Source organism: Bison bison, unplaced genomic scaffold (assembly GCF_000754665.1).
Source record: "Bison bison bison isolate TAMUID 2011002044 unplaced genomic scaffold, Bison_UMD1.0 scf7180017864239, whole genome shotgun sequence".
In the NCBI taxonomy this organism is placed as follows: domain Eukaryota; kingdom Metazoa; phylum Chordata; class Mammalia; order Artiodactyla; family Bovidae; genus Bison; species Bison bison.
This window is the reverse complement of record NW_011494811.1, coordinates 1,893,917-1,920,199: the sequence shown is the minus strand read 5'-3', so window position 1 is coordinate 1,920,199 and position 26,283 is coordinate 1,893,917. Positions and strand designations below refer to the sequence as shown.

The 26,283-nt window shown below is 47.8% G+C and overlaps 1 protein-coding gene across 1 annotated transcript in view; it reads left to right on the top strand.

Moving 5' to 3' along the window:
• Window positions 1–26,283, top strand: part of SMOC1 (SPARC related modular calcium binding 1) — a 164,695-nt gene that overhangs the window by 61,035 nt on the left and 77,377 nt on the right. Inside the window, exons 4-5 of the mRNA XM_010846817.1 lie at window positions 24,425–24,590; window positions 26,256–26,276. Coding sequence (XP_010845119.1) covers window positions 24,425–24,590; window positions 26,256–26,276 — 187 coding nt within the window. The remainder of the gene's footprint in view (window positions 1–24,424; window positions 24,591–26,255; window positions 26,277–26,283) is intronic.

Genomic DNA, 26,283 nt, shown 5'->3' with positions numbered 1-26,283 from the left:
TCCCTTGTGGCGGCTGATGGGGTGCAGAGTACCCCCCCCCAGCCACTTCCGAACACTCCTGGCTGGGAGCCAGCAGCTGGGTCCCTGGGCTGGAGTTCGGAGGGCCTGAGGTCTGAGGAGGGTCCCCCAGGACACTGTAGACTGAGTCAGGGGTTGAAGTTGCTAGGCTCCAGGGCTGGGCTTCGGGAAAGTTCGCTCTGGCGCCAGAGGAGCCTGGTGAGAGGGCACGTGTGAAGCTTGCTCCTGACAAGGACCCGCGTCCCCCAGTGCCTGAAGCAGTGCTTGGCCTGGAGCGGGGAAGGCAGGAGGTGACCCAGTTACATCACATTCACTGAAGTGGGCTGGATGCAGAAGATGGTGACAGCCGTTTCCAGAATCTTCCCCTAAACCATCTCCTGAGCTGATTCTTTCTTTCCATCCCCACTGCCACTGGGTAGCCCAGATCCCTGTCAACACCTCGGGTCTGGATTTCTGCCGGTGCCTCTTAACTGTCCATTTTGCATTTATTCTCTTTCCCCTTCCATCTCTTCTACCCACAGTGGCCAGAATAACTAGCTGAAAATGCCAGTTTTATGAAGTGACTTTCCTGCCCAAGCCTCCCATGTTGCCTCTGGCCTGAAGGACTGAGGGACCCGCCTGGTGCTGACATAGACATTCTGCTGCAGGCAGTTTGGTCTTGCCTTTGTCCCTTGCACATGTGCGGTCATTTTGCCAAAAGCTCTCTCCCTTTCTCCTCTCAGCCATGAGCAGAAATCGTATCTGCTCTTCAAAGAGGTGCCCATGTCCTCTGCCTACTGTGTGGTCCCCTCGATTGCTCCAGCTCATCCTAGACACCCTGTAGCTCACTTGCCTTCACTGCTCGTGACAGTTAGGGGATGAGGCGGGCAAGGTATGGTGCCTTCCTGCTTGTCCATCTCTTCTCTGCAACCAGAGCATTGGCTTTTGGAAGGAAGGAGCCAGATCAAGTTCTTTTGTAGCCTGGGGGTTGGCCCTGGGTCAGACCTCTAACAGGGGCTTCCTGCGTGGCACTAGTGGTAAAGAACCTGCCTGGCAATGCAGGAGACGTAAGAGATGCAGGTTCGATCCCTGAGTTGGAAAGATCCCCTGGAGGAGGGCCTGGAAACACACTCCAGTATTCTTGCCTGGAGAATCCCATGGACAGAGGAGCCTGGCGGGCTACAGTCCATGGAGTCGCAGAGTCAGACATGACTGAGCAAGCGGCTGAGCACACATGCACACAGGTCTCTATACTCAAGAAAGAGTTGTTGGATGAATCAATAGGAAATCAGCTCAATCAATAGGAAATCAGTTGCAGTGTAAGGGATTTATTTTTTTTTAATTAAAATTTTTATTTATGGTTGTGCTGGGTCTTCGTTGCTACGTGGGCCTTTCTCTAGTTGCCGAGAGTGGGGGCTGCTCTCTCTCTGGGGCACACAGGCTTCTCGTTGTGAAGGCTTCTCTTGTTGTGGAGTGTGGGCTCTAGACACAGACTCAGTGGTTATGGGGCATGGGTTTAGTTGCCCCATGGCATGTGGAATCCTGGTTCTCTGACCAGGGATCGAACCCATGTCCATGTATTGGTAGGCAGATTCTTCACCTCTGGACTACCAGGAAAGTCCCAGTGTGAGGGATTTAGATGAGCCTTAAGGAGGAATTTCTAGAGAGCAGTTAGATGTTTCAGATGTTTTGAAAGGATGACTGAGAAGGCTATAGCAGTACTAGCTCTTGTAACATCTATGAAAAATCAGAGAAGATTCTCCTGAGAATTGTCGTCAGGGTTGTGGAGGCGGTGTTGGCAGCACAAAAAGGGGAGGAAGGAAAAAAAAAATGCCACGTCTGGTTGTAACTTCCGTTTACAGGGGCTCTCTGCCTCTCCATTTCTGATTCTTGTACTTGGTTCAGGGCTTTCTTAGCTTTTCTGTCTTGTCACCCAGCCTTGGTCTGGCTGTAACTGAATCAGATTCAAGGGGTGGAAAGAGAAGGGAAGCAAGAGACAGGCAGCGGGGACGGTGGGGTGGGGAGGTATGCAAAACCTTGCCAGGGCTAAAACTTTGGAGCCATCCTCTTGTTTTGGGCATCCCCAACCAAACAGTGGCTTATGCCATCCTGTCCCCTGAGACCAGAGCGGTTCATCAACCAGCAGCCAGGTGTGTAGTTGTTGGAAGGTGCCAGCATCTGTCCCCACCTTCCCCCAACTCAACTTGGCCACCAGGGAAGTGGGAGGGGGCTTTGGCTTTCCAGAGATGTGTGGAACCACGGGTTTAGCTCCTCCACAGTCAGAGTTTCTCAAAGGATGCTGGGGTGGGGGTGGGGGAGTGGGACACTGGTTTTTTAGGAAACATGTTGTATTATGCAGTAGAATGCATGCCTGCCTGGCTAGAATAGGCCACGCCCCAGGGGTAACCTTCTTCTGCTATTTGGGGTGCTTTCTGGAGTGTATTTCAGATTGCTGCCTGCTGTCCCCTATTTACTCCCATCTCCCCAGGGGTGGGGTGGGTAGCCCTGAGGGAAGGGAGCAGGGGATGTGAAAAACAAAGGAGTCAGGAGGGAGGGGGCAGTGGGAGCCGGAGGGGCCTTCTGGTACCCATTTGGGCTACAGATGTAGCATGGTTCACATGGCTGCAGACCTCTTTCCCGGCTCACCACGGCCAGATGAGTTACATTCAGTGGATCTCTGCTCCACTGTTCACTCAAGGGCAGTTTTATAGGTCTGGGGACTGATCTTTCTGCTTTGGGAATCTTGAGCCTGAAGAAGAGAGATGCTGGCTGGCACGGCCATGTCAATGGTCTCCTGGTGATCACAAGAGCTGGGATGGGAGGGATGTAGAGAGGGGCAAAGATGCTCTGTCAGGCAGGGCTGAAAGATGTGGGGAGATGGGGATACTGGTTCTCCTTCTGTCACCCCACAAGGAGTTCTGAGCAATTCTGAGATGAGCTATACGAGACAAGACCCACCTAGGGCAGCTGCTCTGAGACTTCTTGAACACATGGTGCTCTTACATGAAATCAAACCATATTTTAGTGTGTGCAAGGGGACACACTTATTATGTGCAAAGCAAAAATTTTAAAGTGATATGCTTCTCTGACATTCATTTTGCAACAAAACTGTACTCTTTGCTCAAGCAAAAAAGGGCATAGTTTTGTTGCAACCCAAGTGTTTTTGTTTTTATTTTAATCTTTTATTTCAAGCCAGTGACCCTTATTGGAAAAAATGAGGTCTAAAACAGTGTTTAGAGGAGTAATATTTACTTTTTGTGGAAGTCAGATGGCAATTGTGGGTTTGTAGTAACATTATTCTCCCATTGAAAAAAACTCATTGTTGCCCTCTCCATAAAGACATTTTGATTACAGTTAGTAACAGTCGTACTATTCTTTAATTTGTAACTTTTTAGAACTTAAATATTTTCCATTTCCTTTTGCCATGGTTCTGGATGATACGGCAGAAAATCACTGTACTATGAAATTAGAAAGAAATGCACTCACACAAATGGAAAATACAAAGAAAATGGGCAATTTCTATCCAAAGTTTAACCTTGCCAACCTATCCCCAAAGATTTTCAGTGAGAACATGTAGAACTCAGAATGTAGTCTGAACAACCTTGATTTAGTTAATAATAGAAGTATTAATATAGTAATAGCTTAGATTTATCAAGAACTTTTAAGGTAACCACCTAATCTTTCATCCTTTAATAGTAGAACTGCTCCATTTCCTATCTCCATAGATGAAGAAACGGAGATTCATCTATGGTCGAGAGTATCTTGACCAAGGTCTGAAGTTCAGGGACTGGATCACAGGTCTGTCTACTCAAAGCCTGTGCTTTTAACACCTGCATTTTCTGCAGAGTACAGAGCACTTTCCAAATAGCATTTTCTTTGTTGTGTCCTGTGAAAGGCTCAGACCTGGTTCTTATTACAAATGTCATAGCTGCCTGGCAGTTGGAGAATTGAGTGAGTTTGTCATCCATCTTCCCCCCAGCTCATAAATATGGACAGTCCCCTTTCCCCACATCAGATAGAATGGCATTGACTCTGAACTTTAACCCCTCTTATTTTCACCTGTGTCAGAGAGCAGTTCCCCGAGAGATACAGAGCACCTACAATCCAGGATGCAGGTAGCTGGGAAGATGGGGTTGAGCTGAGCTGCAGGGGTGGGGAGTGCAGGGCCCTGGGAAAGTGCTGCTGTGCCAGGTGCTGGGGCCTGTTAAGGACCCAGAGTCTCTGTTTAGAGCTACTCTCTTCCTTGCTGTCCTCCTGTCCTGTCCTTTTTTAAGGGGGTGGGTGGGAGGTGGTGAGAGTGTGGGGACAGAGTATTAGCAGATGACATTGTCTTGACTCAGTAGTTATGTGTGAGGACATATCCATGTCAGATAGCATTTTTTTCCAGATTGCTGAGCCTTTTTGTAGACCAAGGCTAGATCAGGTAACTCTTGGTAAAATTGTTCTCTGATCCTTGCTAGCTGTGATACTATGGAGTCATAGCTCTGGTTTTGGATTCTGACTGTGTGACCTTGGGCAGTTGCTTAGCTTCTCTGAGCCTCACAGTTTTCTCATATGCAAAGTGGGACACAGAGTATTACCTCTTAGATTGTCAGGGTCACTGCAAATAATTTATGCAAGATGGCTGCACTGTGCCTTGCACATGGAAACCCTACAATAAATGAGAACCCCTTGCCTCTTTCTCCCTAATTTATTTCTATTATGACCCTTTCCCTCCAATTTCTTTCAGAGTGCTTTTAAATTTTAGCTGTGCAATTAGGCACTTTATAGCCTAGGTTAGATAATATAGTCTTCTTTCTTGGAACTTCTGCACTAAAATATGGTGTTTCAAGGCTGTTTTCTGGTGGACCCCAACAGATTTAGATCTGATGTGGAGAATCTATTTAAAACAAAGATGCTTCTACTTTAAGCATCTTCAAAATGCTTTAAAATACATCAGGACTTGGGAGGACATACTCTGTTGAGGTAAAAAGGGGCACTTGGAAGTTGTCTTTTTCTCCTTTCCCTGGGAGGATGTTTCCTGCACAAGTTCAAGTGCTAGAGCTTGTTACCCTTGCTGTGCTTAGTCGCTCAATCATGTCTGACTCTTTGTGACACCATGGACTATAGCTCGCCAGGCTCCTCTGTCCATGGGGATTCTTCAGGCAAGAACACTGCAATGGGTTGCCCTGCCCTTCTCCAAGGGATCTCCCCAACCCAGGGACTGAACCCAGGAATCCTGCATTGCAGGCAGATTCTTTACTGTCTGAGCCACCAGGGAAGCCCATGTTACCAATAGCCCTGTCTTTTTGGAGATCAAGCTGGGAGGCAGTCTCTCCTGGATCTTGACACAGTCTGAGCCTGAGCAACATCAGGACTTGGTCTGGGGGCCTCATGAATCCCTTTAACAGCAGGTTTTCAGGTTCTCTTTAGGGTGGGTCTGCTTTTCTGGATCAGCTCATGAAATGGCATTGGCTTCTGGGGGCTCCAGCTGTTATGCTTTAGACCAAGAATGTTCCCCAAGGAGTTTGTTACATGTGGATGGCTTATCCTGCTTTGACTTATCCCTGCTCTGAAGTCCGTGCCTGGATCCTGACACTGTAGAGCTTGGAGGGACCGAGGACCTAGAAGGACATTATCTGTATGCGAAATATGAACGGGAGCATTGCAGAGACTCAGCACAGCCCTTGAGGGCAGGAACCATGTCACTGTGTCCCTTACTGCACCCACTGCCCAGCACCACGCCTGGTCCATAGAAAGGTTAGTAAATGTTTATCCCATGAATAAATGTGGCAGTTTGTGAAGCCAGGATACAAAACTACTTTGCAAGTTTTGATTCATTTTGCAAAGAAGGAAATGCAGGGACAATTTTGTTCTAAAGGCATCTTGCAGGAATGGGAGGACAGATGGCCCTCTGTTTCCCTCCTATTTGTGCATGCGTGCTAAGGTGCTCAGTTGTATCCGACTCTGTGCGACCCTATGAACTGTAGCCCTCCAGGCTCCTCTGTCCATGGAATTCTCCAGGCAAGAATACTGGAGTGAGTTGCCATACCTTCCTCCAGGGAATCTTCCCGACCTAGGGATCAAACCCACATCTCCTGTAGCTCCTGTGTTGCAGGAAGATTTTTTTTTTTTTTACTGAGCCACTGGGGAAGCCCATTTCCCTCCCATACCTGAAGTTGAGCTGCTTGTCCCCCAAGGCTTCATTTTTAGGCATGGACTTACACTTCTCCTCCATTCTCCTCCAGCCCCCACCCCCACCCCACCCCGCCCCATAAGACAGCATACTCAGCACCCATCATCACCTTGTAGTATGATGGCTGATGCAGGCCACACGTGCACCCTTTGGAAGGCTGCTGAATGAACTGGCAAACCCTGTCATACACAGTGTTGGACTGGAAGATGAGAGTCAGAGTTCCTTCAGTCGGGAAGGTTGAGACTGCCTCACCCAGCCACCTGAACTGGAGCAGGAGATGACATGGTGACCAGGCTGTTGCCTGGGTGGAGGGACCATCCGGGCCCAGCATGACAGCCCATGGAAAGGAGGCCAAGTCTTTCTGTGTCTTCTTTACAAGAGCTGTGTGTGTGATGCAGAACAGGACAGCTGATCAGACGCCAGGAGATAAAAAAGCCCAGAGGAAGGCACCCTCCCCTCCCACTTCCAGGGAGGCAAGCTTCTCCCAGCCCCTGGCCTCAGTTTTGGTGGCAGCTTAGCTGAAAGAGGCAGGCCTGGGTCAGTGCAGTTTTGAGTGTTCTTCACTTTCAAACTCCCTTGAAACAAGCTTATTGTAGGAACCTTGGGAAATGAAGAGTCTAAAGGAAAAGAGCTGACTCATTGGAAAAGACCCTGTTTCTAGGAAAGATTGAAGTTAGAAGGAGAAGAGGGAGACAGAAGATGAGGTAGCTGGATGGCATCACCAAGTTAATGGACATGAACTTGGGCAAAGTGGGGGACAGGGAGGCCTTGGCATCCATGGGATTGCCAAGAGTTGCCAACTGGACAACAGCATAAAGGAAAACACCAGACAAACCCATCTATATTCCCACCATTTGGAGAGAGCCAGCGTTAACATGTTGGTGTATTGCCTTCTATTTTTTGTCCTCTCTGTCTCTCTCTCCGTCTCTGGAGTGCAAAGAAGATATCCTTAAGTAAACATGTGTACATATATATGTGTGTGTGTGTGTATGCATGTATATATGTATGTCTAAACACACACATTTGTCTCTCTTTCAGTTCAGTTCAGTTCATTTCAGTCGCTCAGTGGTGTCCGACTCTTTGCGCCAGGCCTCCCTGTCCATCACCAATTCCCGGAGTTCACTCAAACTCATGTCCATCCGGTCAGTGATGCCATCCAGCCATCTCATCCTCTGTTGTCCCCTTCTCCTCCTGCCCCCAATCCCTCCCATCATCAGGATCTGTTCCAATGAGTCAATTCTTCGCATGAGGTGGCCAAAAGTATTGGAGTTTCAGTTTTAGCATCAGTCCTTCCAATGAACACCCAGGACTGATCTCCTTTAGAATGGACTGGTTGGAACTCCTTGCAGTCCAAGGGACTCTCAAGAGTCTTCTCCAACACCACAGTTCAAAAGCATCAATTCTTCGGCGCTCAGCTTTCTTCACAGTCCAACTCTCACATCCATACATGACCACTGGAAAAACCATAGCCTTGACTAAGACAGACCTTTGTTGGCAAGGTAATATCTCTGCTTTTGAATATGCTATCTAGGTTGGTCATAACTTTCCTTCCAAGGAGTAAGCGTCTTTTAATTTCATGGCTGCAATCACCATCTGCAGTGATTTTGGAGCCCCCCAAAATAAAGTCTGACACTGTTTCCACTGTTTCCCCATCTATTTCCCATGAAGTGATGGGACCAGATGCCATGATCTCGTTTTCTGAATGTTGAGCTTTAAGCCAACTTTTTCACTCTCCTCTTTCACTTTCATCAAGAGGCTTTTTAGTTCCTCTTCACTTTCTGCCGTAAGGGTGGTATCATCTGCGTATCTGAGGTTATTGATATTTCTCCCAGCAATCTTGATTCCAGCTTGTGCTTCTTCCAGCCCAGCGTTTCTCATGATGTACTCTGCATATAAGTTAAATAAGCAGGCTGACAATATATAGCCTTGACATACTCCTATTCCTATTTGGAACCAGTCTGTTGTTCCATGTCCAGTTCTAACTGTTGCTTCCTGACCTGCATATAGGTTTCTCAAGAGGCAGGTCAGGTGGTCTGGTATTCCCAATCTCTTGAAGAATTTTCCACAGTTTATTGTGATCCACACAGTCAAAGGCTTTGGCGTAGTCAATAAAGCAGAAATAGATGTTTTTCTGGAACTCTCTTGCTTTTTCAATGATCCAGTGGATGTTGGCAATTTGATCTATGGTTCCTCTGCCTTTTCAAAAACCAGCTTGAACATCTGAGTATTACCTATCTCTATCTCTCTGCACACACATACATATGATATTCTGCTTTGCTTTTATTTACTCTATATTATGAGCATTTCCTTGGCCCTGAGACCCCTTTGAGCCTGGATTAACAGTCTTTAGCATGTTGTCTCTGGGGGCATGAACCTTGAAGCACAAAGCCTGAGCAGTCCCATTCCCTGGGATTGTGCCGGCTTGCCCAGCGTGCCCTGCAGGCTCTGCTGAGTGGCTCCAGCCTGCCCCTTGCCACCTCGTTTCCACAGGATAGGCTACTCAGATGGGATCTGCCAAGCGCAGAGGTAGATGTTCCTTTCCGTCAGGTCACTCATCCAGCATTTGAGGAAGATCTGAACTCCAGAAATGTCTGGACTGAAAGAAAAAGGTCCTCAAAAGTCAATTACAAGTTTTTAATTCTTAAAAGAAAGGCTTTTCTCTGTGCCTAGGATCTGAAAGGATTGGAAGAACCATTCTCTCTTTCTCTCTTTCTCAGGAGTGGGCTTGCTCCGGGTTTCCAGTCAGCTTCCTTTCCTGTCTGTAGAACCTGACATGGTTGTATTTACTTTTCTTTGGCCCCAGTTTGGGTCAACAGGATTTCTCCTCTGCCCAGAACAGCCTCACACTTGTGCAAAGTAAGATGTGAGCCTGGGCTCTGGACAGCAGTAATTAATCCTTGTCTGAGCTGCGCGGCAGGGACTCTCAGCCTGGAGACATGTGACAGCATCAGGTTTTATGTGGCACATGGCCGTCCCACGTGGGCTCCACTCTTTCTTCTCTTTTGTCTGTAAGTGACTTTGAAGGCCTTGGGTGTGTGTGTCTCTGCTTGTGTGTTTGGTGATCTGGAGCTCGGCACGCTGCACCAGGGTCTCAAGATGACAGTGGAAATAGCAGTAAAAAGGAAACACACACGCCCCCACATAATTTGATGACATAGCAGGACTGGGATTTCCTCTTCTGTTTGTTTTAGTCTGTGCTTGTTCAGCTCTCATCCCCAGGGCTTAGCGCTGTAAGGGAGTGGATTTCCTCAAGTGTTGTGGATAAAGTGTTTTTTTCCCCCTCTGTTATCTTCCTTGTCAGGATAAATTGCTCCACTGTTTAAGTAGAGATGAAGATGAGCCTGTGTGTATATGCTGTAGGATCTGGTCCAAGCAAGATGGGCATTAAAATGACATTTTCCTCCGTGATAATTCCATGACATTGAAAGTACACCCGTTTCTCCCTTTAGTTATCATGGAGCCATGAAGTAATTCAAAGGGGCCGAGAGGGTGTAATACGCCTGCCTGTAATACTTCTTGCTGTGTTTAGACTTTGTATGGAAGTCTTTTATCTTGGGTGGGCTGGGGTGAGGCAGTTTGGGGGCCCTTCTGTGATGATAAGGGGAGCAGTAAGAGGAAAAGGCTAGAGGCCTCAACTGCAAAATGGGTGAGTGGACAAACATCTTCTAACGGCAGAACGCCAACAGCAGCAACAGCACCAAGAATTCCAAGGGGTGGATGGTGAGGTGGTAGCCCTCTAGCGAGGCAAGGAGGGAGACTTGGCCAAGACCAGAGTCTGTTTTTCAGGTTAAGGGGTTCAGTGCCAAAGTGGGCTTTGGGGTCTCTCCACCACTCAGGAAAACTGGGGGGAGGACGGTGTGAGGGGTGGGGACAGGATCCACGCTGGTAGGGAATCACCCGCACAAGTGACCCATTGTTGAGGGGGCAGGAGTGTCTGATCATGACCTCTGTGGGAACCATGGGGTTCACTAAACAGAGTGCCATTCCCCTCCTTTAAGGAACATTTTGTGATGTTAAAGGACTTACAGCTGACAATGCAGAGCAAATTTACGAGGAGAGGAAAATGAAGACTTCCAGAGTCATTGTTTTAGCAAGTAACTTAGTGAGCAGCTTCCCCTACCCAATGTTCTTAACCCTACACTGTTGAACCAGAGGTGGTGATTGTGCCCTACAAAAGAGTACTTGCTCAGGGCTCTTAGCAAGTGTGTGAGTGTGTGTACACACACGTGTGTGTGTCTGTACAGTGGACACACTCAGGCCTAAGCTCACAAACAGATGACCAGCCCTGTGGAGGCTATCCAACTCCCACCCTGCTGTTCTGGGCTGTGAGTTAGTAGTTTTATTTTAGCCACATAACAAGTTACTGAGGCATTTTGTAGACCAGCTTGGGAGCCTGACAGCTGTATCTGGTATTGCCGTTTTGGAAAATGGAGTTTTGGATGTTTAATTGGTCTTTGCAAATCTCCCTATGTTCTGGTGCTTGTCTGACTCCTGCAGCCTGCTGAGTGGACCTGCATTCCCACTAGCATCTCTCTTAGAACTGGTATTTCCAAGTCTCTTCTGTCTGTCGATGAGAAAATGGCGTCATATCAGCCTTTACTCCCAAATTACAAAGGAAACAAGACCCTCATCTGCTCAAACACCAATTCCTCTCAGTCTCTACTTTGGGGTGCTTCCACAAACTAGTCATAATTTCCCCCTTTGCCTAAAAGGAACCTCACTGCTGGCAGTATGCATCAAGAGAACACCCGAGCCTGGGCCAATGGAACTGTTCCCAGCTGTTGCCAAAGCTGTTGGTTCAGTTGCCAGAGCAAGGCTGGGTTTCAGGCAGGCTGGGGGGTGGGGGGAAGGACCTGCCTCGCTTCTGTGTCTCTTGGTCACCTAGACCCTGAAATTGCTCTATGTACACCCAGAATCTCTCAAAGTGATCTTGAACTTCCACACCTCCTACTTTCCCCATAATCTCACTCAGCCTCCCGTGAAAACACTTCTATTTTGGGACTTCATCCTTCCAGCCAGAGGGGCTCAATTACTGCCCAGCACCTGGCTGAATCAGGACCAACCCCAGTCTTCTCCCACAATAGTCATTACCCCCAAGCCTGACCAATATCATCCCTCATTCCCCTGGATATAAACAAATGTCGCGTATCAGTAAAATGCTGCTAGTGGTGGGGGGAGGGCAGAGGACGGTGGGCAGGGCCAGGATGTGCAGGAGTCGTGTCTGGGCCATGTTGCCACTAGCCAGGATGCTCAGTGTTGTGTGAGATAGTTGCATTCTTAGAAAAACCCACGGAAAACTTGGAGCATGGCCCTAGGCAGAGCCTGTGGGAGCATCCAAGGGTAACCGTGTAAGGAGCCACTAGCCTTGGTGGAATAAATTGCTCTTGCCGGGTAGAGAGATAGAGCGAATTTAGCAAACCCTGACTGCCAGACGTGTGTGTCATTGGGACGCAAGGTGGAGTGCCTAGAACAAAACAGGTCCTAAGAACACCTTCACGGTCCTCTGGGCTTTGAATCCCATGTCTGAGTTCTCTCTTGTAAATCGGCATCTCCTGAATGCATCTTGAATACAAGACCAATTTGTTGTTCCTTGTTAATACCATTGACTTAACCTTTATTTTTTTTTCCAGTGCTAATGGACTGAGAGAACTGAAAAAAAAAAAAAATCTGGGTTCTGGATAGTGTACTGTTTATTTGATTTGGAGAGAGAGGAGTTTTTTATTTATGCTGGTGGCAGACTTTGAGGGATGGGGCATGGGGGATGGGCGGGTGACTTTCTCTATGCCCTCAGTTCCATTGGCTGGGATTTAGTGACTGGGGTGTTGCAAGCAGGAAACAAAAATAAATGCTCTGTGTCTCTGATCAGAAGGCTTGACACCCTGTAGGGCTAACACCTAAACAGATTTTAAGCTAAAGGATTCCACTCATTCAAAGAAATGTTTTCATCCCTACCTGTCCTCTGTGTCTCCTTCTTCCTTGCTGACACGCATGCTTGTGGCACACCCCCTTTCCCTTCCTGCTGCTGCTGCTAAGTTGCTTCAGTCGTGTCCGACTCTGTGCGACCCCAGAGACGGAAGCCCACCAGGCTCCCCTGTCTTCGGGATTCTCTAGGCAAGAACACTGGAGTGGGTTGCCATTTCCTTCTCCAATGCATGAAAGTGAAAAGTGAAAGGGAAGTTGTGTCCGACTCTTAGCGACCCCATAGACTGCAGCCTTTCAGTCTCTTCCATCCATGGGATTTTCCAGGCAAGAGTGCTGGAGTGGGGTGCCATTGCCTTTGCCTTCCTAGCCTTGCGGAAATCTGGTGGGGCTGTGATGGAGAGCACAGACCGTCTCCTCTGGGCAGCAGCCCTACAGCTACCTGGTTCTTGGTGCTTTAATCTCATCCAGTTGTCTCAATCGGCCACTTCCTTGGCCCACATATGCCCCCTGTTTTCGGGATTCCTCTTGTTCTTCTGATCGGCCATAGGAACTTTTGAATCAGTGTTTTCGTTGTCTTTCAGATCCCTGCCAGAGATTCTAAAGCTCCCGTCTGATCTTCTGATTTTATCTTTTACTTTCTTCACTGGCTTCCAATTCTTCAAGGAAAAAAAAGACAAATGGATGTTTCAAGACCCTCCATGATCTTACCCCCACCCTAGCCCTAAAGCTTTGTATCCTCTATAAATGGTCATTTCGAAACTATGTTTTGAATTTTGTGCTTAACTTTTGTGCACCTTTTGTTGCTGTTGCTCAGGGTGCCTTCCTGCTTGGGGAAATCCTTTGCCACCCAGATTCAGCCCCTTTTCTGAGAAATCTTCCTTCTTCCTTGTAGTCTGTGTTAGTCTCTTGCTCTGTCTGCTCTGCCCGCAACACTCAGCATGGGTGCTCAGTTATTCTTTGCTGAACGAATGCCTCCTTTTCCTTCCTCTCCTGTCTTCTCTCTCTCAGAGTTAGGCATCTCACATCTTGAATTTCCGGGCACCCCATTTTCAAATATTCTCTCCTTTCGTCTGTTTGTGACTCAGGCTTTGCTTCCTGGTTGCTGATTTGGAAAATGTTGTCCCGATGAAGTTAGCTGTACACATGTCCATCTTGGCAACTGGATCAACTTTTGGGGGCAGGGCCTTGGTTCTTGTTTATTTTCACAATCCCCAACACACCTTGCATGATGCTTGGTCATTGAAGGGAGTGGGCAGAAAAATTTCCAGAAACCTCTTTGTGTGCCTGTGGGAGGTTTCATGCCTTTTTTTTGGGGGGGGCGGTTTGTGCTTTTCTCTCTCTCTCTCTTTTTTGTTTATTGAGATATGATTTACATCCAGTACACTTCCTCCTTTTTAGGTGTACACTTTGATGTTTTTAAACAAGATTATGTAGTTGTATCAGCACCACCATAATCAAGATAGAGCATATCACCACTTCTCCTTTTCTCCCCCTACGTCCAGTTTCCAGCAATCGCAGATCTGATTTCTATTTGTATAGTTTTGCCTTTTCCAGAATGTCACATAAATGGAATCAGACAGTATGTAGCTTTTTGAGTCTGGCTCCGTCACTTAGAAGAAGGCTTCATATTTTAGAAATCTGATGGCCTGGGCCCTAACTCACGCTTGATTTGTGCTCGCCATTCTGATAGGCTGGCATGGGGCATGGCCTGGGGATACGGATGGGGTCTGAGTCAGGAGGTTTACCTTTGCAACCTTGTTAGTGCTTCTTTCCACCCAGGGTCTCAGCTGCTTTGTTGAACCCACTGACCACCTCCTCACCCCTCCCCAACAATGGCACCTGGTGTAAGACAGCCTTGTCTCCTGGGTCCTGCTTGATCATCTCCAGAGCTGTGGGGGACAGAGTGGAGGAGGGAAGCTGGGTGGACAAGCCGGGGTGGCCACGGAATTCCTCCCTTGGGGAGGGGGCGGGGCTGGGGTGACGGGGGTCAGGCCTCTCCTGGCTAAAACAACACAAGCGCTTCCAGCTGCCCAGCAGCTGGAGGGGGCCGTCTGCTTTCCCTCAGCAGCATGAAAAGCCCTTTAATCGGCATGCTGTTGTCAGGCCCTGCCAGGGAGGTGTGGAGAAGAAGAGCAGACACCGCCACGCTGCAGTCCCCACCCGCTTTGACCTCCCTTATCTCCCCTCCTCCATCTCTGGGACTGCTCTGAGGTGCCCTGAGCGAGGCCCTCCTGTGCACCTGTGTAAATGCGGGGGCTGTGAGGTCAGGGAAGGGTGAGAGCGCGGGCAAAAGTGGGGATGTGGATTTTCAGGGCCGATGATGGATTAGATAGTGGGTGGGTGAGGGATGTCTTCATGTGACTCGGCTCCTCCTCGTTCCCAAGGACGCGGCCCCCGCCCCAGAGAACAGGGCCGAAACCCGGTTCTGCAGATGGCGAAGCCGGTGACAGCAGGCGGACAGGGCCAGCTTGGGACAGGGCCGAGCTGCAGCTGGACGTCCTGGAGTGTGCTTCTTGACTTACTGGCTCCATGAGTGGCCTTTCCCCCTCTTCCAGTAGTAGATTTATCTCCCAGAAATGCTTTTTAGTGCCTGAGTACTAAAACCTTGAGCTGGACTTGGACTTACAAACATAAGGAGGAAAAAATTCCCTCCCTTAGGAAAGCTCTCTTTGCTTGCAGAGCCAGTCTCCTCTCCTGTCCACCAGAGGGGCTACCGCCAAGAACCCTGCCACTGATACCAGAGCTAACAGCAGAGCTCCCTTGTCCCACCCACCCCCACTCCTGCCCACCTCCCCAGCCAGCCTCCAGGGCTCAGCCCTGACCATCCTGCCTTGAAGGAGGCCATGTGGTGTCATAGAGAGAATCTGGGCCACTGAGTCAGACTTATAGATGTATTCTGCCACTTACTAGCTTAACTTGGCTGAGCCTCAGTTTCCTCTTCATTCATTCAATCAATAGATATTTATTACACACCCACTGGGTGTGTAAATAAATTACTTACCACCTGGCAGGTAAGGCCCATGCCAGGCACTGGGGATCCAGCAGGGTGACACCCAGCAGATCATGGTTCCTGCCTGCAGGGAGCAGTGGCTTAGTGGGGAGGAGGGGGCACGAAATGCATAATTAAATAGTTGGTCATTTAATTTCAATCGTGACACAGGCCACAGTGGACAGTAGAGGGTGTGTGGAGGCTTATCATAGGGTCCTGACCTAACAGAGAAGACCAATGCCTTGAGGAAACTGCATTTGCATGGAGATTGGAAGGATGAATAGGAGTTTATGAGGTGGAAACACAGTCCAGGGAAAAGGGTCCACACATGCCAAGTCCTGAGGCAGGAAGGAACAGTGTGAAGGGCCAGGGATTTCTACCCAGCTGGGGGGCCTGGCACTGGAAGCCTTGACTGTGCCTGTTACCTACTCATCAGGCACACGGGGAAGGCTCCTTCTCCTTCTCTTCCTTCCAATTTGACATTAGCATATTGGGCTGGGACACTCACCATTATTTACAACGTTGAGTCTATGGAAAAAAAGTAAATTCAGGGTGTCAAAAATATTTTTTATAAATGAATCTGCCTTTTGTTTTTACTCAAGTACATGCATATTATAGCTGCCAGAAAAACCAGAGTGCTAATCACATTGGCTGTTAAATTGTCAGGGTTTCCTGCCTTAATGTACACATTTCAGGCTTAGCAACCTTGGGCATCTCAGATTACTGCCTGTCTTGTGGGTGACATGAGTTATCTGGGGGGTGGAGTGACTTCCAAGTTTTGTGAGGAGGATTCTCAGGCTAACGCCAGTTTCACTGGGAATGAATTCCATGGACACTGTCTCAGCCACTCAGCTGCATTCTTTTCAATGGCTTAGGAAATTTTTTCCTCCTTAATTCAAGGGGAAAGTCCTGTGGTTAATGTATGGCTTCCTTTATATAATAGATGTTTCTTTAAAAAAAAAAAAGGAAAAAAAATTTGCGAGTGTTAAGCATTTGGTGGTAGTTTGACAAAGAATATCTCTTTTTACAGTAAGTGATAGAAAAAGGAGCTTCTTTGGGATATCTTTTAGGTAAGGTTTGATATTCCCCCATCCATTCTTCAAACATGTGTTAAACAACTGCATTGGATCAGGCTCTGGCTTAGGCCCTGTGTGTATAGAGAGGAATAAGACACAGTCTTTTCTAGACATGTACATACATAAATGTTAATGGAGTATGTAGAAGGTTTTGATAGATGTGTGAAGACAGTGTAGCAGGAGGTCTGAGGAAGTTAACAGTGGTGTTTAAAACATGAAAGCGTTTGCTTGTTAGAGTGGTAACTTCAGTTAGTGTGGAACTGGAACTTGGATGGGGAAAAAAATTTGGTGACAGAAAGTTAGACATCTAGATAAGAGATTAAGGATTGAAAGAAATCAATGTGGATAAAAGAAGAAAGTCTTCTGGAGAGGGAGACCTAACCAGGCCCTCTGCACCTTCAGCCACTCCAACTAGGCACCAGTGTGTGAAGTCACAGTGGGTGTTCCAGCCCCAGCCAAGCTCCCAGCTGAATGAAGCCTGTGCGTTATCTCAGCCAAAACCATGTGGAGCAGAAGAACCATCCAGCTGAGCCCAGCCAACCCACAGAATTGAGAGACATGATGAATAATTTGGAGCCACTAAGTCTGGGGATGGTTTGTTTTGTAGCAATCTATAAGTGAAACAAAAAAGTTAAAAGTGAGTAACTGAAGCTGTGTTACAAATGAATTTATTTTTAAAAAACCCAAATTATTTGAGTTTGGCCTGTGATTTTTGAGTCTGATATCATAAAGAGGAGCTTCCTTGGTGGCTCAGTAGTAAATAATTTGCCTACAATGCAGGAGACGTGGGTTTAATCCCTGGGTCCAAAAGACCCCATGGAGAAGGAAATGGCAACCCACTCCAGTATTCTTGCTTTGGAAATCGCATGGACAGAGGAGCCTGGTGGGCTACAGTCCATGGGGTTGAAAAAAGTTGGACACAACTTAGCGACTCAACAACAACAACATCATAAAGGGAATGCTGCTTGCTCTTCCAAGTTGTGGATCTCACACTTCCAGACCATTGCTTTGTATAGTATGGTTCCTGCCCCAGTTTCTTCACTTGAGAAAACTATAGAAGTAGGCATGTTACTAGCAAAATGCCATTTTAGAATTTTAGATGCTGGTGAAATCAGCATGGTACAGGTAGAACTGTGAATCCAACTCCCTATTATAAAGAATCGAACATCTCCTCCCCAATGGAAACTTAGGCTGCCTCTGTTGTTCCCTCTGTTGTCATGGAAACTTGGCAGTCTGTTAAACCCAACACAGTTTGTGGTAGTGGAATGGTCTCCCTGAGCAAAAGCTGTGGCAGGGTTTACATTGTACTCTGCTGGAAACTGAGGGCAAGGATCAGCATGTACACATTTCAGACAGAAGGGACTGTTATCTAATATTGATTTCATTTGCCCACGTCTCTTCTCTGGTGAAGATAGTCCCCATCGGTAGCTTAATTTTCCAGTAGAAAGGATGGATTGTTTAAATATATTTCAAGTGCTTGTCCTACTTTACAAATGTGAGCAGAACACGAAAATTCTGCGTGTTTGCTTTGGAACCACTCACTCCCCAAGGAGAGAGGGAGGGAATAGGAGCCATTTGCAAATGCACAATTGTCTTGGCCCCTTTTGTCTGGCTCCCATATTACACAATCATACTTAACATAATTATTTTGTTTTTGTTGTCCTTTGGTGAGGAAGAAGGAAGGGTTGTGAAGATTTTTATGAAAATGCTGTTTCTTCCTCAGAGGGAAATGGTTTGCTTCTTTGGGGAGACGGTTTGCCTCTGCTTAACTCCAAAAATTTCCACCGACTCTGGTTGCTCTTGAGCCCACAGCAGACTTCTCTGGCCCGGGAGTTCAGTCCCAGCAGGGTGACTCAGACTTTGAGTTTTGTCTGTGTGCTGGGAGAAATGACCCAGTCATGGGTGGTGCTGGGGACTTCCATCCTGTCCCTCCTGTCTTCTGAAGAAGAGAGGAAAAAATCTGCCTTTGTGACTTTAGGTGGACTGTGTTGAACTGCTGGGATGTTCTCTTGTTGAAACCTATAAATAATAAATTCATGTTTTCATGTCCAGTTTCCAAATGCAGAAATTATCTCAGAATCTGCTTCTTGGTCTAATCTGTTGTACCTTGGCTCAACTAGGAGAAACTCCAGCGAGGGTGAGCCATCGCGCCCCCATCCCCTATCCCTTGCAATAGCTGTGCTCTTGAATCTGGCAACCACTAGCTACATATAGCTATTCAAAGTTAACTAAAATTAAATTCAACCAAAGATTTAGTTCCTCAGTTGCATTAGCTATGTTTTAGTGCTTCATAGCCACACATGGCTTGTGGCTTCCATAAACTAGATGGCACAGATATAGAGCGTGTCTATCATTGCAGAAAGTTTTACTGGGCTCTGTGGCTTTGTGGCATTGCAGAGTCCCAAGGATGAAATCTTCTCTTCCTCCAGTGGTTTCCTATTCCCTTGTTAACATGGTCAATGTCAGGTTGCTTGTTCTCGATACCCTAGAGTACAAGCTCATTGGGGACAGGACTATGCTGGTTGTGTTCTGTTTTCCATACCTTGCAGAGCAGGGCGCATCATAGAGCTTGGTTGTTAAGTATAGAACTAGATCAGTGGATGACCGAACAAACAGTGTCCTAGGGCCCCTGGAGGTTTGGGTGATTCTATTAGGGCCTGGTCATTCTACTGTTCCAAGATATGGAAGCGACTTGTGTCCATCAATGGGTGAATGGACAAAGAAGATGATACACACACACACACACACACACACACAATGGACTACCACTCAACCATAAAAAAGAACGAAATGTTGCCACTTGGAACAATGTGGCATGGACCTGGAGGGTATCATGTTTAGTGAAATAAGTCAGGTAGAGAAAGACAAATTATTGTTTGACATCACTTATATAATAAAAAAGAAACAGGCTCACAGATACAGAGAACAAGCTAGTGGTTACCAGTGGGGAGAGAGGAGAGAAGAGGGGTGAGATAGAGGTAAAAGGTTAAGAGGTTAAAAACAACTATGTATAAATTAAATGAACTAAAAGTGTATATTATACAGCACAGAGAATACAGACAATGTTTTATGAAACTATAAATGGAGTATAATCTTTAAAAATTGCGTATCACTGCATTTTCTACCAGAAACTTATTCAGTATTGTAAATCAACTATCAGTTCAGTTCAGTCGCTCAGTCGTGTCCGACTCTTTGTACGACCCCATGGACTGTAGCATGCCAGGCCTCCCTGTCCATCACTAACTCCCAGAGTTTACTCAAACTCATCTCCATTGAGTTGGTGATACCATCCAACCATCTCATCCTCTGTCGTCCCCTTCTCCTCCTGCCTTCCATCTTTCCCAGCATCAGGGTCTTTTCAAATGAGTCAGCTCTTTGCATCAGGTGGCCAAAGTATTGGAGTTTCAGCTTCAACATTAACTATACCTGAATAATAATAATAAAAGCTCCATTTTATAAAACTCATCTTTTTGGGGGGGAAAGCAATCACAAACACCCACAGTTCCTAAAACAGATAAAGATGAGACACCACAAATGATTGGAGACGGTCTTTAGCAATGGTCCTGGGCTGTTCTGTTACTTTTTCACTTGGCCTTGGGGGCCAGTCGTTTCTGGATGGACCCTTTTGGGAGCTCTTCTGAAGCCAGGAAGGATCTCGGGGAGAGGGGAGAGCAGGTGGAGCTTATTCTGAAGCTGCCTTTAACCTGTCCATCTCTAGGCAGTGCTCTCTGAGTTATGAAGCAGGTCTCTGGCACAGCTGCCGTGGCATTTCTGTTGGCCCAAAGCAAACCATTTCCAAACTAAATTTATGGCCCATAGTTCACCACCACGGGGATGCCCGTATCTCCCCTCTCCTGTGAGCTACAGAGGAAACAGCAAGGCAATGCTCAATCCCTCTTTTTTGAAGGTGAAGAGAGCCATATGAGGAGCTACTTACAGCAGGTTTAAAGTGCCTGGAGGGCAGGGCCGTCCTAACTGAGTCTTCAGCAGCTGGTGTCTTACATTGCAGTAAGCTCTTGGGTAAATAGTTTTTGACTTGGAAATCCAGTTTATTTGTTTAGTTTTCCGTGATGGTTAATTATAAGATATTGAATGTAGTTCCCTGTGCTATACATTCCGGCCTTGTTGTTTATTTTATATATAGCAGTTTGTATCTGCTAATCCGAAACTGAATCCAGTTTTTCAATTGGGTTAGAGTTTCTGTTTGCAGTGTTTCTCTACAATATTGCCAGGCAGTGTGGTATAGTGGTTAGAAGTTGTGGCTCTGGAGCCAGGCCCTGGGTGTCAAGTTCAGCACTGACCCTGCCTCTTAGGACTACTGTGGAGGTTACATTAGTTAACATATCATAAGTGACATATTATTATCAGCTCTTATCACTCTTCAGACAAGGTCTGGCTACCAAATTTCTCTGTGACCAAGGATGAGTTTCTTGACTTCCCCAGGCGATGGAAGATACTGATATTTCTATCCTTGTGTGATTGTGAGAGCCAGCCCTTCCCTAGCTCGTGCAGATTGACATGCAAAGTTGCTAACAAACAGGTCTCGCTTTCTGTGAAGTAACCCCGACTCCCATGGACCAGGAGAGAGCGGTGGGATAGCAGTGTCTTGACCTGCTCTGGGACAGTTTTGAGGCCACTGGCCGGCCTGCAAGCCAGGGTGTGAGAGCATTGATCTCTGGCCGGCGCTGGCTGCCCACCAGGCAGGATGACGGAGCCAGGTGGCTGCTTTTCCAGGCTGCACACAGATTAGGAGTGGGTCTGAGGGAGGGAGAGAGACTTCGAGGCCAGCTCTGCTGGTTGCAGCCCCCTGGGTCCTGTGCCCATCCAGGTGCCCACGACCAGGGCTTCTAAGCCTGAATCATTCAGCTGGACCTTGGGTCCCAAGTTTTCCCTGGTGCCCAGTTGGTCCAAGGCTGGGAAGGCAGGAGTGGCAGAGGGGCCTGGGGAGGGGATGGTGAGAGAAGAGACCCACCTCTCAGCCTCAGAGATAACTTAGGTTCTGAAGTGGAGCTAGGGCAGGAGGCTGTGGCCCACCTCAACCCACCATGTTTTGAGGGAGGAAGGGGGAAGCTCAGAGAGGAGGGCCTGGGGGCGGGGTAGGGGAGTGGCCCAGGGACCCCCCCCACCCACCCCCGCTCCCCACCAGGGATGGCAGGAGCCTGGGAGACCATGCCTGTCATAATGTCGTGTGGGAAAGACCGCTGCAGGGATGCGTTTGCCCCCAAATAATCAAGTGCCCCAGCATGGCGCTGGATGCCAGAGATGTGTTCACAGGCTGAAAGAGACAGTCTCCTTGTCTTCTTGGTGCTCAGAGTGGGGGATTCCATTGCTAATCAAATCCCACAAATCAGTTTGTCCTCAAACTGTGGTAAGAGCCCTGAAGGAAAAGTAAGGTGTGAGAGGTTCTTATAGGGGGACCCGTCCTCACCTGTGAGAGTCAGGGAGAGCCTCCCAGATGAGCCCAAATCTGAGCAGCAGCGGGAGGAAAGGGAGAAGGAACAGTGTGTCTAAAGGCCTGAGGCAGGGGTCGGGGGCGTACTTGCCTGGTGATCCAGGGTCTAAGCCTCTGGGCTCCCAATGCAGGGTACCAGGGTTCGATCCCTGGTCAGGGAACTAGATCCTGCATGCAGCAACTAAGACTTGGCATAGCTGAATAAAGAAAGGAAGAAAGAAAAGAAAATATTAAGTAAAAATAAAGGCCTAGGGGTAAGAGCCAATGGGACCTGGAAGGCAGGCCAGGGTGCCCCACTAAGCAGTGAGCAGAGTGAGGTCAGAGCAGGAACAGCTGAGGCCAGAGAAGGGTCAGACATGCCAGGGCAGGAGACCCTGTGAAGGTCCCCAGGGACAGAGGGGCACCACCCAAGGGTCTGAAGTGTGGACGACACTGCCTGCCCCTCTCTCCGTCTGCTCATCCCTCCTCTGTGGCAGCCTGGGGGTGTGGCTGCCTCGGGAGATGACTACATATGACAGATTTTTTACCTGGGGACGTGCTTAGTTGCTCAGTCATGTCCGACTCTTTGCAACCTGTTGGTCTATAGTCTGCCAGGGTCCTCTGTCCATGGGATTTTTCAGGCAATAATACTGGCATGGGTTGCCATTTCCTCCTCCAGGGGATCTTCCCAACCCAGGGATTGAACCTGAATTTCCTGTGTCTCCTGCATTGCGGGTGGATTCTTTACCCGCTGGGCCATCACATGTTACCTGGGGACACTAAGACACTATCAGGACATTCCCTTTGAGCTTTGGACAGGACTCAGGCTGGACGTGTGAGTGTGGCTGTCCAGAGCATCTGAAGAGAGGCTGCATCGTGCTGTCTATCCTGATAAGCCTGTGTGTGCAGGGTGGTCTCAGTTCAGTTGCTGCTTCCCTGTGCCGAGCAGCCAGCATCCAAGCGTGTGGTCAGGAGAGTGGGAGGGACTGGGTTTACAGCTGGGAGGTGGTCTGTGTGTTCACTGACAGGCTTGGACTCTCTTTGGATTTGGCCAGTATGGGCCATGTGCTCCTTTGAAGGGAAGGGTACTGCCTCTGGACCTCCCTTGGATGTTCTGGAAAAAGATCAACAAGTTCTCATCTATTTGCTTCACACGAAGGGCCTGCAGATAGAAATAGGGGGTGTAGTCTTACCTTTCCCAAACCTTTATGAGCGTGGTGTGATTATCCAGTCAAATCTAACATCACTGATGGCCAGAGGTGTGTGCACCACGTTGCCATGTGCCACGATGGGCTTTTCATTCTCTCAGTTCACCCTGACGAAGAGCCTTCAGTGTGTCCGGAGCTCTGCTATAGAGGGATGAATGAAAGTGGATCCAGCTCTCAAGGCCCATGCAGTCTAATCATAGGTTCTTCAACAGAAGCTCATGGGTTGTAGAATCCAGTTATTATTTTCCAACTGTATCCTACAGTTGTGAACAGGGGTTCACCGAGAAGGGGGTCCATGGTCAAATAAGTTTGAGAGATACAGCATCATATATGCTCTTGATCTGGTTAGCTATTGCTCTGTTTCAGACTACTCAAACCTTAATGGCTTGCCGCATACCTGAAACATTATATATCAACTGTACTTCAATAAAAAGAATTTTAACTTAATGACATAACTTATCATTATCTCTCACAGTTCTGGTGGGTCGACTGGGCTCAGCTGGGCGGGTCTTGCTTGGGCAGGGCTCTCTCAAGCAGTTGCTCCTTTTCATCTCTGTTAGTTACAATGAAGTGACTGCTGAAGTTAGACTCATTTGAAGGCTTCTTCACTCACATGTCTCTGTGCCTGTGTTTGTTGGGCATTTCTCTCTCCACTCGGTTTTGCCCCGTGCTAGCTTGGGCTTCCTCCTAGCATGGTGGTCTCAGTGTTGGGCTTCTTACATGGTGGCTGATTTCCCCTAGGCTGAGTGTTGCAAGAGACCTGGGAGGAGGCTGCAAAGCGTCACGTGACTTTGCCCAGAAGTCGCATAACATCACTGCCACAGCATGTTATTGGTTAAGCAAGTTATTGAGGCCAGTCCAGGTTCAAGGGAAGACTCCACACTCAATGGGAAGAGTAGCAAATACTTTACAGCTATCTAATTTACTGTACCTCTGGGAGATTAATAATGCATAAGAATGTACCAAAGGTGTCTGGGAAGTCCTGCCGTAAAGAAAACTTTAACTCAGCATTTCACAATCTGATGATGACGTTCATGTTAAATTAGGAAATTCCCTTCTCATAGAAAATTACTTAACCTGTATTCTGGCAGAGAGCAGTAGGCAGAAATGGAAGGGTGATAGATTTGGGGGCTCAGTAATACTTTCTAGACAATAAAACTTTCCAAAGATAGAGAGTAGAGATTCCTGGTGCATTCCTGGTTTGGGGAGGTACCCAAGTAGGGCCAAGTGCAGAGACCATCAGTCTGGACCAGAGGCTGAAGTTCCTGGTGGTGAAAGCTTGGACTTGACTTCTGACCAGTCTAGGTTCAGACTCGCCACTTAGAACTGTGTGAAACTGGGCAAGTTACCTCTCTCTAGGGCTTCAGTTTCCTTATCTAAAAAATAGGTAGTTCCTATTTCATAGGGTTAATGAGGTCCTGCATGTGAGTTACTGAGTCCAGGATGCCGTCCTTTGTTAGAGTTTGTGGTCGCTTGGTTTCCTACCACTTGTAGGGTTTAATAACTTTGGAATTATTCTGGACTTGCTTCCCAAAGGCAAATTAGTATTGTAAATTGTGAACTCATCTTTCCTGTTCTTGCAAAAGTCAGCCCTGTACCATTTCACCTTTTTCTTTTCCAACCCAGTTTCTCATAAGTGACCGTGACCCTCAGTGCAACCTCCACTGCTCCAGGACCCAACCCAAACCTGTCTGCGCCTCCGACGGCAGGTCCTACGAGTCCATGTGTGAGTACCAGCGAGCCAAGTGCCGAGACCCAACCCTGGCTGTGGCGCATCGAGGCAGATGCAAAGGTGAGTGTGCACGTGCCCCACGGAGGAGAGACAGGCCTGCGTACCACACTCCTTGCGTGGGGCACTCCTGAGGAGGGAGCTCAGAATGAGTCTGTTCATTTGGCAGCCTCTCCCCTACCCTTTCCACCAGGGAATATGGAAAGGAGGACTGGCCCACTGAAAGATAAGTACTTTTCTGGCTTTTAAACACTGCCACCAGAGCTTAGAGAGATGCTGCTATTTGGCTATTGCTTTTAATTTTTATAAATCTTTTTTTTTTTTTTTTTGTAGAGAGGCTTAAAATGGCAAAACATGATGGCTGGCTCTTGACTAGGGATTCCACATTGACAGCCAACAGATGTGTTTTGTTTGGTCTGCTCACACATTTAAACATATTAAAAACGTTTGAGACAACATTTAAAAATTGGGAAATTCAACCTAAAAATCTGGATGTTTGTATTTCCCATAAAAAATTGGAAAGTGTGGTGATATGAGGTCTGTGTTCCCTCCCTCAAGGCAAATGTGTGGCTACTGCTGAGGAGTGGCTACCTCCTTTAAAAGGGAGCCTGTTCTCCAGCTCGCCACAGTCCACAGCATTCCCTGTGGTGCCACCACGCTGAGCGCCACGCTTAATACACCCAGCCCCTTCTCTAATTTGTATCGCTTTCCTACGCCCTGTTGGTATTTGAGTTTGTGACCCGTGGACTGATCAGAGCTATTACAGAAATTGTGGGAGGCTAAGTGGCACCCCACTCCAGTACTGTTGCCTGGAAAATCCCATGGATAGAGGAGCTTGGTGGGCTGCAGTCCATGGTATCGCTAAGGGTCGGACACGACTGAGCGACTTCACTTTCACTTTTCACTTTCATGCATTGGAGAAGGAAATGGCAGCCCACTCCAGTGTTCTTGCCTGGAGAATCCCAGGGACAGGGGAGCCTGGTGGGCTGCCGTCTATGGGGTCGCACAGAGTTGGACACGACTGAAGCGACTTAGCAGTAGCAGCAGCAAGCCGGCTGCCCTAGGGCCTCTGATTTCCCAAAGAAAGTGCTTGCTGGGGACTTCTCTGATGGTTCAGTGGCTAAGACTCTGTGTTCCAGTACAGTGGGCCTGGGTTCAATCCCTGGTCAGGGAACTAGATCCCACATGCCACAGCTAAGACCTGGCATAGTCACATAAATAAATAAATAAATAAATAAATAGTGAAAAAAAAAATCCATGGTGGTGCCAGAAAAAAAAAAGAAAAGAGCTTGCAGGTTTTGAATTGCAAGACATCTTTGAGACTCCTTGGGCTTGCATGCTTTTAAAGTCAGTGAAAAATAGTAGAACTTTTTTTCCCCTAGGAGGGATTAGGGATGTTTGGGAGAAAAGAAATAAACAGAACTGGGTATAAATATGACCCCCCTGACTTTTTCTAAGAATACCTTTAAGAGGCAGGTGAGGCTGTGGGGCATTCGTGTTCCTGGAACAGCCACTTTGATATGTCTGTGTGCCTGTGTGTCTGTGTTTGTGTGGTGTGGTTTCTGCCTGCGTGTGTGTATGTCTGGATGTGTGTGGTGTGTGTGTGTGATGTGTGGCGGTGTGTGGGCCCCCACAACACAGTGCTTTTCTCTCAGCGTTTCTACAGCTGCAGTCTGTGGCTCCTGTGTGGGGTCCAAGTGACTCTGATGTGCATACCTCCCTCTTTAGACGCTGGCCAGAGCAAGTGTCGCCTGGA